The following is a 12,919-nucleotide window of genomic DNA, read 5'->3' as shown; positions in this document are numbered from 1 at the left end:
GTTCTATATATATTTTGGATATTAACTCCTTATCAGATATATGATTTGCAAATATTTTCTCCCATTAAGTAGATTGCCTTTTTAATCTGTTGATAATTTCCTTTGCTGTGCAGAAGCTTTTTAGTTTGATATAGTCTCACTTGTTTATTTTTGTTTTTGTTACTTTTGCTTTTGGTATAAGATTTAAAAAATCATCGCCAATACCTAAGACAAGGACCTTACTACCTATGTTTTCTTCTAAGAGTTTTATGTTTTGGGTCTTCTGTTCAAGTTTTTAATCCAGTTTGAGTTAATTTTTGTATATAGGGTAAGACAATGGTCCAGTTTCATTCTTTTGCATGTGGCTGTTCCGTTTTCCCAACACCATTTATTGAAGAGACTCTGCTTTCCCCATTGTATATTCTTGACTCCTTTGTTTTAAATTACTTGACCGTATATGTGTGGGTTTATTTCTGGGCTCTCTATTCTGTTCCATTGATCTATGTGTCTGTTTTTATGCCAATAATATACTGTTTTAATTACTTTAGCTTTGTGATATAGTTTTAAATCAGGGAGTATATTGCCTCCAGCTTTGTTCTTCTTTCATATCTTTAAAATGAAGAAATAGGACAATTACTTGTTGGATAATTTTTAGGTTTACTACACATTTTGCCTGCTTTGATGTCTGCATTATCATGAGATTATATCCTCATGCTCCTTCCTCATTGTCCTGGACAAATAAAAATACAATATTCCAGGTAATTATATCTGCTGTAAAGAAAAATAAAGATTTTTTTTTAGAGATTTTTCCCCTTCAGTGGACTTAGCATTTAGCCCAACATAATCTCACCAGTGCACCAGCCAAGACTTTTTGTCTGACCTTTGCACTTTAGGACTCAACAGTATTTACAAAGGTCATGTGTTTAAGTGATGTTAGTTATGATCTTAGCACAATCCATTTGAGACTCTTCTTGGCAACTTTTGTTTGTTCCTGTATCTACAGCTTGGAAAATGTTTACAGTGTTATATTATTGTTACTGTTTGGGAAACTTACAATTCAACATTTTGTTGTTTTCTTGTTTTATGTTACTTAATGATTCTCCCAAAAACCAAAGTAATGCAGTTAATAATCTTTATACTTTACTTACTGTTTCTTAACTTGAAGTCATTGCGTTAGTTCAAGGTTCCCCGACCTGGGTTTTGTGACCTATTAATAGATGTTTTAGAAAAACTGTGTGTGTATAAAGGGAATGGGGGGGATTCTATAATAAGATAAATTTGCTTGCTTACACACGCTCTAAGGAATTTCAGGAATGTTGGCATGTTAAAAATCTCTTGTGAGTCCTGAAAGGAGAAATTTAAAAATCTTTTAAACTTTGTTTAATCCACCGCTTCTCAAAGTCACTTGATCATGTAACCCTTTGAAATTTGGCGTAGGTGGGAGGTAGAGAACTTCTATTAACAGGGAATGAATATTCCAAAGACCACAGTGTAGGAAATGCTGTAGTTTATGCTTAAAGTTGTTTGCATCTCTCACTAAAGCGCTAAGTCACTTACGACACAAAAGCAGTGAAACCAAAATAATTAACTTATTTTTAAATAGATCAAACAGCATGTTAATTGAGTACATTTTTAGTTTTACTTTTAAAAGGATTAATTTTTAATGATTCAGATATGCTTATGATTCAGAATGCTTTCACATAAATTGGTCCTTACTGTGTATTTGCGTCACATTTATTATTATCCCCATCTCATGGATTAAGAAGTTGAAAGTGAGAGAGGTTAAATAGTTTCCCTTATATAACACAGGTTTGAATTTTGGTCTTCTGGTCTTTTTTTTTTAACTCTGATTAGAAAAATAACTAAGGAGATGCCTTTTTTCTGATATCCATGGTCCATACAACTTTCTAGTTACCAAGCCAGCCTTCTCCCACAAATTCAGAAAGCCTTCCAGCCAATAGCCACTAGCAACAGTTTTGAAAAATGTCTTCAGGGAAAAAAATATGTAGTCTCACATATTTGATTACAACTCTCCTTGGAGAGGTGTGGGTTGATTAATATTGTACTGGTAAATTACTTTCTAACTTCTACTTTGTGACATTGGAGATGCTAATTTATACTTAAAACTCTCTTATAAACAATTAGGGGATAGGCAGTATTCTCCTAATTGTTCATCAGAGAGAATTGAGATGCTCAGAAATTACTTGGTTTGTGTGAAACTCACATACCAAATTGAGTGAAGAGTACACTGAGTCATGCTGTTTGTGAAATCTCCTGTTTTTATGAGAAAACTGCCATACCCAGATTGTACTTCTTCATGACCTATTATAAAGGTCTTTCCTTTCCCAGATTTTAGTTTCTTGAGGACGTAACTAGCTTGCCAGGAAGCGCTTGCTTATTTACATTGAGTATCCTCTTGACATCAGCATGGGGTTACTTATAATTACATGCACATGTATAAATAAAATGATTAGCTATTCTCATATAAACATAATTATATCTCTCTAAAATACTGCACGCAGAAATGTTATAAGCCAGTGATAAAGGGAAAGCAATCTGCATGACCCCTCTTTTATATGTAAACAGTGGATTATTAAGGCTGTTGCACAGTCAGTTAATGAGGTCAATTACAGTTGGGACTCATTGAAATATTAAACAACAAAAATGCCTTTTTCAGTAATGTTCTCTATACAAAGCTGAAGTGACCTTTCTGCCATTTTCCAAGGACACTCCATACGTTTAGACTTTAGCTCAGGATCATATTAACTCAGCAACTAGTTCTGAAAACAGAGGCTCTTTTTGCATCTAGTTGTTTTGAACAAATCTGGAGATCACACTTTAAAGAAAGGAATTGTGGAATGGCTGGAGCTGAAGAAGTTTGATTTCCTTGGAGCACAATAGTTAATGCAGCAAATCATTTCAGTTCATTGTCATTTAAGGTTCTTCTCTGAAATTGAAAGCACGAGCTCACATGTTCATTCACAAAATATTTGCCTAATTCTTAAGAAAAATTAGACTTTCAAAGAAAAATTTTCAGGTGTAACTGCCTATTACACCCATCCCACTGGCATTCTGGGATTAATAAATATTTGTGGAAAGGTTGCTGTTTGCTATTTCATATTCACTCTTTTATGGATATAATAATTTTTTCACTAATTTTTTAAAATGCAGCTTTACACTTATGGGACCAGCCAAGCAGTCAGTCAATGTATGTTTATCAAGTATTTGCTACAATATTAAACCACCATCTTACTAAAATAATGGAAAAAGAATTCAACCTCACAAGTAAGAAAAGAGTAAGAATTTGTGTGGATAGTAGGAGGCATTAGGAGGTAGCTGAATTGAGACTCAGGCATTATTCTGTCTCTAACTAGGGTTAAAAGTTTGGATTAGTTACTTTGTTCCTCTGTGCCAAAGTTTCTCAGTTAATGGAAAACTATAAAAATATATTGGAAATCACAAAGTGCTATTAGTATGTGGCACTACGATGCACTTTAATGATTATTATCTATAAAGTGAAGCAAGTGATCTATATAGTTTCCAGGGTGACTTCCAGCCTTACTATATCAAAGTCATAGACTCTCTGGGTCTGTAATTGGAATGTTAGCACAGTAAGTGTTGCCTGGTGCTTGGCACATGCTTAGCAAACTATAAATGCATATTCTTTTGACTTAAAGAGGTTGGACTTCTCTTAATCAACTATCAGTGTACCTTCTAGTCCTCTAGAAATAAAATCTTCTTGACTGACAATAGGAAGACTGGTAAAATGCTTTAGGGGACTGTGATTACTTTCTGTATATATTTAGCAGGCTGAAAAAGGAGTATTGGGCAACAATATGAACTTCTAACTTGACCATTTCTTTCATGAATGCAGTAGAATTCCATTGCTAAAAGACAGATTTGTAATGATAATTCCTTTTGCTTTCAGAGCTGAGCTATGCCTGGATCTTCAATGAATACCCTTCCTATCAGGATAATCGTCGCTTCGTTTCTCAAGAGACTGGGAATCTGTATATTGCCAAAGTAGAAAAATCAGATGTTGGGAATTATACCTGTGTGGTTACGAATACAGTGACAAACCACAAGGTCCTGGGTCCACCCACCCCGCTAATATTGAGAAATGATGGTGAGTTTTCTAAGGGATTTCATTAATTTTGTTCTTTGTGATCACAGGTTGAGTATGGAAAGTTGTTATATTATTGGCATGCGAAGCTTGATTATCTAAATTAAATTTAAGAAAAGTTTAATGCTTTCTACATTTAGTACTTGTATTTTCTCCGCTTGTGTAAAGAATAAACCCATGTATCCATTTTGGAAAACTAATTAGAAATCTAATTGCTAATCTCAACAGGAATGGAATGTAGATTTAGGTGAATATAAATAACAAAGGAATCTGTTTCTTGTTTCCTTCCACCTAAATTGTGTACACAGGCAGAATGAAGTGAAGGTTGAACAATTAGCTCATTAATCAGTTCTATGTAATTTAGTATTCTGTGTCCAGAAAGAAGTTTTAAATTATCCAAATAACTTCTGAATTTATGTTACTGAAGACAGTTCCCACCATAGTGAAATGCAGGAATATCAAGGCTTATTTGAGACAGAAGTTTTAATTTCCTACACTTTTGTGAGAATATTTCAAGAAAATGTGGAACCTCCCCTGAATTACTTAGATGGATGACAGGACAGTGTATGATAATTCACCATGTGATTTTTAAAGACAGTCTTACGAAATGATATGCCAAACTCTGGTAGCACCATGCCTTTTCCCCACCATGGTCTTCATATACCCACCATGAGTATTTATATGTATTCTGTTTCCTCTTCTTGAAATGCTCTTCCTTCTTCTAGTCACTTGATTAACTTATGCTGGTCCTTCCAGTTTCTTCCAATATATAACTTTCTCCAGGAAGTCATCTCTGTCTCCCCTCACAGTCTAAGCTTCATCAGATGCCTTCTCTATGAACTCCAATAAAGCCCATTACTACCCCCAAGAATTCTTTATTCTGCATCACAATTGTCAGTTCACTGTCTCTCTAACTATAAACTTACCTTTTTAAAAGCATATGCAGTATCTGGATCACTAATACATTTCCAGCACCTAGTACAGTACTTGGTACCCAGAAGATCCTCAATAAATATTTGTTGAGTGAATGAAAACAAAGGCATAATTAAGTTCTTCAATAATGGCTGATATAATGATTTGAGCAGTCACAGTTTACGTGTTTAAGTTTCTATTCTTTATAAATCCCTTTCCCAAATACGTATTTAAACCTTCCATTATGAACAAGAATTACTAGACCCATCATACAGGTGAGGAAACTGTCAGCCAAGAACATTAATGACAAGCATTTATTAGGCACTTACTATTTTCTCAGGACTCAGAATTTCACCTCGATTGTCCCATTCAAATCTCAAGCAATTATATGAGGAATATCTTTTTTATATTTCACAGATGAATGAACTGGGGCTCAGACGTGTTAAATAACAAATCCCAAAGCCACACAGCTAGCTAAAAAATACTGACTCCAAGATTCACACCCAGCATCCACAGCTTATTGACTCCAGAGCCACATATCAACTCCTCACTATGTTCTTTTTTATTGCACTACACCATCTCTTACCTGAATTTATACAAAAAAAAAAAAACTTGGCAAATTAAAGCCTGGAACTCAGATTTTTCTCCAAATTTGTTTCCCTTTCTCTTTGTACTGAAGGAACTTTGTACCCAAGTGAGGCTATGAACCTGAACCTCCCAAAACAGGGTATTTGCAGACAAACCTCTGCAGACAGGGTCTGAACATCCTTACAGCATAGACCGTACTGTGGAGTTTTTGAGCAAACAATGTAGATTTCAATCATTCATTCGTTTAACATATATTTATTGGGGCTGGCCCCATGGCCGAGTGGTTAAGTTCGTGTGCTCCGCTGCAGGTGGCCCAGTGTTTTGTTGGTTCGAATCCTGGGCTTGGACGTTCTACTGCTCATCCGGCCATGCTGGGGCAGCGTCCCACATGCCGCAACTAGAAGAACCCACAGTGAAGAATATACAACTATGTACTGGGGAGCTTTGGGGAGAAAAAGGAAAAAAATAAAATCTTTTAAAAAAAAGAAACATATATTTATTTAGCACTTGCTACGTGACAGCCACTTCCCTGGGTGCCAGTGAACAAGAACAGGAAGGCCCCTATCTCATGGCACTCCATTCTCCTGGAGCACACAAGTGAAAACAAACAAACAAATGTAAACAAAAACAAAAATCCAATTATTTTAGATAGTAATAAATAGATAAAATAGAAGCTCTGTGGGGTGGAATGTGTACTTTAGACAGGCTTGTAATGGAAAGTCTTTCTGGGGAGGTAATATATGAGCTGAGAACCAAATGATAAGAAGTCAATCCTTTGAAGATTGGAAGGAGGAGCATTCCGGGCTGAGTTATCACGTACAAAGGCCCTGAGCCCTGAAAAATCATTTGGCATGTTCAGGGAATATGAATGTGAGCATGGTTGGAGCACACAGTGGAGGGTGGTTTGAGTTGAGGTTGGAAAGGAATGAGGGGAAGATCATGGAAACCATGGAGAGTTGACTGGATTTTATTTCAAGTGCAGTGTGAAGCTGTTAGAGGATTTAATGCAAGAGAGTGATGCATGTTTTTAAAAAGATTGCTTTGCTACTGTGTGGAAATGAACTGTAAAAAAATGAGAGTGGAAACTGGAAGTCCAATTAGAAGACTTTCGCACTAACTCAGTGGGGAAATGATAACAGCTTGAGCTAGAGAGTAGCAGTGGAGAGGAGAGAAGTGGATGGATTTAGGATATAGTTTTCAGCTAAAGCTGCCAGGACTTTCTGATGCACTGGATGTGGGAGGTGGTGGAAGAGAAAATCGAGAATGACACATAGGTTTCTGGCATAGCAGTTGGGTTTATGAGAATGCCATTTACTGAAATGGTTTTACTAAACAAGTTTTTAAGGGAAAAGTCAAGAATATTATTTTAGTCATTATTTGTAAAACCAAAAGCATGACTTCTCCCTTGGCAATAGAAAGAATTATTTGTTGTGTGCTTCTTGTTCCATCTTTCTATCATAATATTCATCTGATATGTTCATATTTTCTTCTCAGCTTGGCTTCCCCCACCTCAAGGATACTGTGATCAAGCACAGATCATAGTTTTTATCCATCTTTGTACTAGGGCCCAGCACAGTGCTTGCCTCATGACAAGTGCTAAATTAATATGTTGGAATAAGCTGAATTATATTAAATAAACCTGAAAAATCTTATCAGTTTAAAAAGATAAGTAGGTAAATGACGAGTTCTGTCAAAAGCTATCAGTGCTATCTCTTCAGACCTAAGAATGAAGAAACTTTTTCGAAAGATGTGCTCCAGTGGCATTTTGTACAGAATTACTTAAAAATACAGCCCCTCTGGCCTCTGTGCATAATACACTAATGCCAAAATGTCTGTTCAGTGGTGTTATCTGTTTGAGTGTAAGTCACAAATGTAGCGAAATACTGACTTTGATGCAGTAAGACACAGCCCAGGAGAGACATCAAACTGAGTTGCTGATTCAGAAAGAAGCAAAAATTCACAAACACAGGAACTCCAGAATCATCATGTGCACCTCAAGTTGGCAACAACTTTGCCTTTTGCTTGGCTTTTAGATTTATCTTGACTTGTCTAGTATATCTTCATTGAGATGACAAATGTTTTTTATTATAATATTTTATCACAAATTAGCAGACTAAAGATCTCATTCTTCAGCGATTAATGCCCATTCATTCTTAATTTCCATGAGAGTTTCATGGTGAAAATTCATAATATGTCTTTCCCATTTAGGCTGAAGTACATAAAATGGCTACTTGAACTATATTACTAAGCACAAAATAGGTTATTTAATTAGCTCTTGTCTGGAGGTAAGAGAAAAGGGGATATATAAATCAAGAAGAGATTGCAAAATAAAGATGACATTCTTGTTAAAGTCTACTCTGTAAGAGCAAAATCAATGAAATTATCGTTCCACATGATCTGGTGTTTAGTGACTATGTATTAAACTGGTAAGTGCAAGGTGAGTATAGAGTTTGTACAATCATTTTGATAATTGAAGCTCACTCAAAATTTCACATCTTCCTTCTGCCTCTGAAACGTAAATAAGCAAGGCAATGGAGTTTATTGTCTGAACAGAACTAATTGCCATAGCTGGTCATTTTCCTTACTAAGTGCAGGTGTATCTTAAAGAACTAGATGTCCTCAATATTCAGGTTATTTCTCTGGAGGTCCAGCTAAGCAGATCTGGACTGTGATTCATTGTTTCTAGCCTAAAAGGTCACAGTGAGTCATAAAAAGTGAACAGTGAACAGTTGGCTCAGGTCTTGATAAGAAGCAAGTGTGATGTGTCACATGTCAATCCCCTGACCCTATTTAGCTCTTGTTCCCAAGAGACTACAGTTCTCCAAGACCTTGATACTTGCTGTTTCCATGTCCCTGATTTTTCACATGGCTCACCCCTTCCTATATCTCAGATTGTTACTGAAATATGGAGCAGGGTGATTCAAGGGTACGCTGTGAGGACTCTGGCTCTCTGCGTGGAATCCAGTTCCACCACTTATTAATTATGGGACTTTGGACGTCAATTTAACCTCGTTGTGTTCCGTATTCTCATCAGTCAAATGAGGATAACAGTACCTACCTCTGAGGCTTACTTTGTGTGTTAAATTACATATAAAGTGCTTTGAACAGTGACAAGATAGAAGAGCAACATCAATAACTTACTTGCGTAAGATATGCTCAACAAATTATATGTTTAAAACATAGATTAGGTAGTGTATAGATAGTAGTATCCTTGTTTTGTAAAACACATGTAGATAATGACAGAGAAAGCTGGAATATCACTCTCCAAAATGGTAACAATGTTAAACTTTAAAGCGTTTAACTTTTAGTGGTAAAATGTTCAATTCTTAGTTTTTTTCTTTTTGCTTCTCTGCACTTTCTCAGTTTTCTACAGTAATTAGAGATTTTTTTAATTTTTTAGAAAAAAATACTTGGTAAAGGGCTGTCCACAGATTATTGGACCTAGAAGGCACTTACAGATCACCCAATTTTATATCTTTATTCTTCAAGAAAGAAGGGAACTGAGGACCAGATAAGTAAGTCAAGACAGGATCGGGGGCAAACTCTTGGTCCTCAGTCACCATGCTGTTTAACTGAGGTTCAGAAAAGCTGTTTGGGGCTCTAGATCTAAATATTTACTTTGTTTATTTTCCATTATTATTTTTGAAAATTTTATATTGGAAATTCTCCTAAATAATTGTATATTATTTGTAACATTCATCTCTAGGAACTAGAAAATTGAGAGTTGTTAAACAAGTGTGAGAGAATTTTATATGAGTTTGTATTTATCTAGATATTTTTTAATCTGCTTTGAAAAAAATAATATAACTTGTTATGTGGAAATGTGCACCTGCTGCTTAGGTACCATGAAAGAAGAGGATTTCATTGAGAAAAATATATCATAATTATTTTTACCACAAGTACTGAAGTAACACATGGATCAATATTAGCCCAATTGCTGGTTATTAATGATGATGAGCTTGCTCTATTATGTGCTTCCTACACAGATCTCAAAATAGTGTACTTAAATTTCCATAAATGAAGGCAATAGACCACTCATACAGCATAACTGTGAGAGAAATCATTTATTTAGATGATAGTCATAATGGCTATTTTTTCTGTCTTTAGTCACTACCCCTGACTTGCTCTAAAATGGCTAAAGCAAAAAGAATGAGCAGAGATTAGGACAGTCTTGGGAAAATGAGATCATGTCTGTGAGGATGTTTATGTACGTTACATACACAGGTACATAACAGCGCATGAAAAGTTATTGTAAGACCTTTGCCTTTTTGCTATGTTTTCCTCGAGACTGGCTAGGGATTGGTTTGGCAGTTCTTTGTTTTGCTTTTTATAACCAAGACAAATGTGGAGCAGTTTATAGACAGTGTCTGTCTGTTGGGTCTATGCTTTGCACGTTAGTTGTTAAATATTTTTGAATATTATCCCTAATTAGCAGTGTAAATATAAGAGGTACTAGGGAAAAGGGAACAAAGGATTTATCCTATCTTAGAGTTTCAAATTCTCTCTTTCTGTCTCTCTGTCTCTTGTCTATTTCTCTGTCTCTCTGCCTCTCTCCCTCACTTTCTCACCTCTATCCTCATATTTATATACATTGATAAGCATATATATATATGTAAGATGTGTGTATAAATGTACATATGTTTATATACGCTAGATAAATTGTCTTTGGAAGTTAAAATGTAAACTTCACATTTATGAATGTTTATTATACTTCAATATAAAGTTAAATTATTTAAAATTTATGTTCTCAAACATAAACAAAATAACTGACTGTATTTTTCTAAGTCCTCATTCATTTTTCTCAGCCTAATTTTATATAGCCATGAAAACATTGAACAAGGTCAGCATAGAAGCATTTAATCTTCTCACCTTAAATCAAGCTTTAACCTAGTGGAAAAGAGACCAGCAGATAACCTCAGCATCCTGTGGTTTCAGAGCAGCCCAAAGTGGGACAGAAATAGATGTGCTGAACATAGAGTTGAGAATGTCCCAGACTGGTGCCCACCAGCTTTGTCTTATTTGCTGTGGCCTAACCTAGGATGCAGTACAAAGGGGACAGGACTAAAAGTCAAGATGAAAAAAGTTATAGAAATCTGAAGTGTAGTCCCAGATCTACCGTAACTCACATGAGACAAATCAAGCCATTTCTTTGTTCCTCCTTTTTCTTAGCTATAAAAATGAGTGATTTATCATGTTACATCAAAGATTCCTCCTAGTCGTCATCTAGAATTCCAGTCACAACTCTCTACCTTAATTTACTCCAATCTTAACATTTGCGCAGGCCAGATAATATCAAACACTACTCAACAGACAGATGCTGTTCATTGAGTCATATTTCTTCCCCATGCTAATAACCAATCCTAGCACAAAAGTAAGTGCAGTCACTCTTTCAGGACACAATGGGCCTTCATCTCTGTGACCGTTAGACCTCCTAGTGTCTCCGAAGACTACATTCTCCTCAAAGTTCCAAATTTAAGACCAAAGCCCAAAGACTAAAATATGGAAAGGAAAAACCTAGACTATCTAGAATATTCTGTAATATTGATACATTGTAGTGTATCCTCCTTTATGATACTACCATCTGTTCACAGTCAACTTTCCTAATATTTCCCCAAACTGGATAAGATCCTCAAGGGAGCATTAACAACCACTATGTGTCTTCATGAACAGATCAGCTTTGTTTGTAGGCCACTTAATTAACCTAGTGGTCAGATCAAAAACCCATTCATTACAAGGGTCTCTTTCTGATTGTAAACTTGATCTACAACCTTTTGTTGATGACCTAGCATTTAGACTGGCAAGGATGAAACCTCTGCCTGGCCACAGGTAGAGATATGCCCTTCACTTAGACTATATCACTTAATATCTAGAGTTTATACCAAAACATTTTCCTTTATTTTACTCTCACTTCTAATTGCAACTTTTGTGTGGCTTTGTCACAGCAATCATATCTTGTTTTTAATTCTCTAACAACATCATAGTTGAGGATCTGTGGGTGTAAAGCATGTTTTAAGAGAAGAACATCTAAATGACTAAAGGATGTGAGGTATTTTGCTAAGCTGCCATCGCTAATCTGATTTAATAGTGTCTTAATGACTCTGGACATTTTGAAGACTTGACAAGCTTAGGAACTTGGCAGTCAGCTATAGACCTCCAGCACAGTCATTTCCATTCTCAGGTCCATGGGGACCAAAGGTCTTGGATGGTCATTTAGCTAGTCAGTTAAGAAGCATCTGTTAAGTACTCATTATGTGTTGTACACTATGAAATAAAAAGATGTGATCTCAGCCCCTGGGAACCTACAGTGTTAGAGAATTCCAAATTAGTGAAGGGTCTTAAGTTTCATTCTTTATCAGAATTATTGAATTCAGTTCCAAAAACATATTTACTGATAGAGGGATTTGAAGTCAAAGAGCGAAGCAGAGGTGTCCAGCCTGGAATAGAGAAGATTTGGGGCATTCATTGGATCATACATTTAACTAAGAAATATTCGTTCAGTATCTATTTTATATTTATCCCTAGGGATGAAAAAGTCTTTCTGTGTCCTCATAGCTTATAGTCTGGGGAGCCTAATTGCAATCTGAGGCAGGAGTGGGGCCCTGTTGGGGAGAATAGAGAATTAAAGCAGGTTCATTTAAATTTCGCTTGTGCTAAAACCAAAGACCGGTGAGATTATGCATACAGCCACTGCCTGGGGGTGAGGAAACCTGGCCTGGTTTGAGGAATCAGCCCAAGCTTCTATGAAGAGTTGGACAATCTAAGAGGGAAGAAAAGAATTCCCAGGCAGTGGGTACAGTGTTTGTTTAAACCAGGTGTCAGACTCTCTCCTGTAGGCCAATACTGCCCAAGGCCTGTTTTTGTAAATAAAATAAAGTTTTTCTCCATAGAAATGTTGGGTATTTTTGATTAATTCCTAGATTCTCTATAATTTTTGCTGCTATTGTAAATGGTAGCTTATTTTTAATCACATTCTCCAATTAGTTATTGCTGATGTATGGATATGCTATTATTCTTGTAGTGATTCAACATCTGGCAAGCTTGCTGAAATCTCTTGTTAGTTCTAATAGTTTGTCTGTTGATTCTATCAATTCTCTCAAACTTTGCTATCTTCCCCATTTCCTTTAAGCCAGAGGTCAGCCAACTAGGGCTCGCGGGCCAAATACAGCTCACCACCATTTTTGTAAATAAAGTGTTATTGTAACATAGCCACATCCGTTTGTTTACATATTGTCTAGGGCTACTTTCCAGATACAATGGCAGAGCTGAGTCCTAACAGAAACTGTATGGCTCACAAAACCTACATAATGTCGTTGCTAT

General features: G+C 36.0%; 1 protein-coding gene across 10 annotated transcripts in view; it reads left to right on the top strand.

The window, feature by feature from the left end:
* CNTN4 (contactin 4) overlaps window positions 1-12,919 on the top strand; it is an 874,155-nt gene that overhangs the window by 695,980 nt on the left and 165,256 nt on the right. For all 10 annotated transcript variants that reach the window (XM_023620062.2, XM_023620061.2, XM_070238574.1 and 7 more), the window contains one exon: window positions 3,908-4,105. In XM_023620062.2, coding sequence (XP_023475830.1) covers window positions 3,908-4,105 — 198 coding nt within the window. The remainder of the gene's footprint in view (window positions 1-3,907; window positions 4,106-12,919) is intronic.

This window comes from Equus caballus, chromosome 16 (assembly GCF_041296265.1).
Source record: "Equus caballus isolate H_3958 breed thoroughbred chromosome 16, TB-T2T, whole genome shotgun sequence".
Lineage (NCBI taxonomy): Eukaryota > Metazoa > Chordata > Mammalia > Perissodactyla > Equidae > Equus > Equus caballus.
This window is presented reverse-complemented; position numbering and strand designations above follow the sequence as displayed.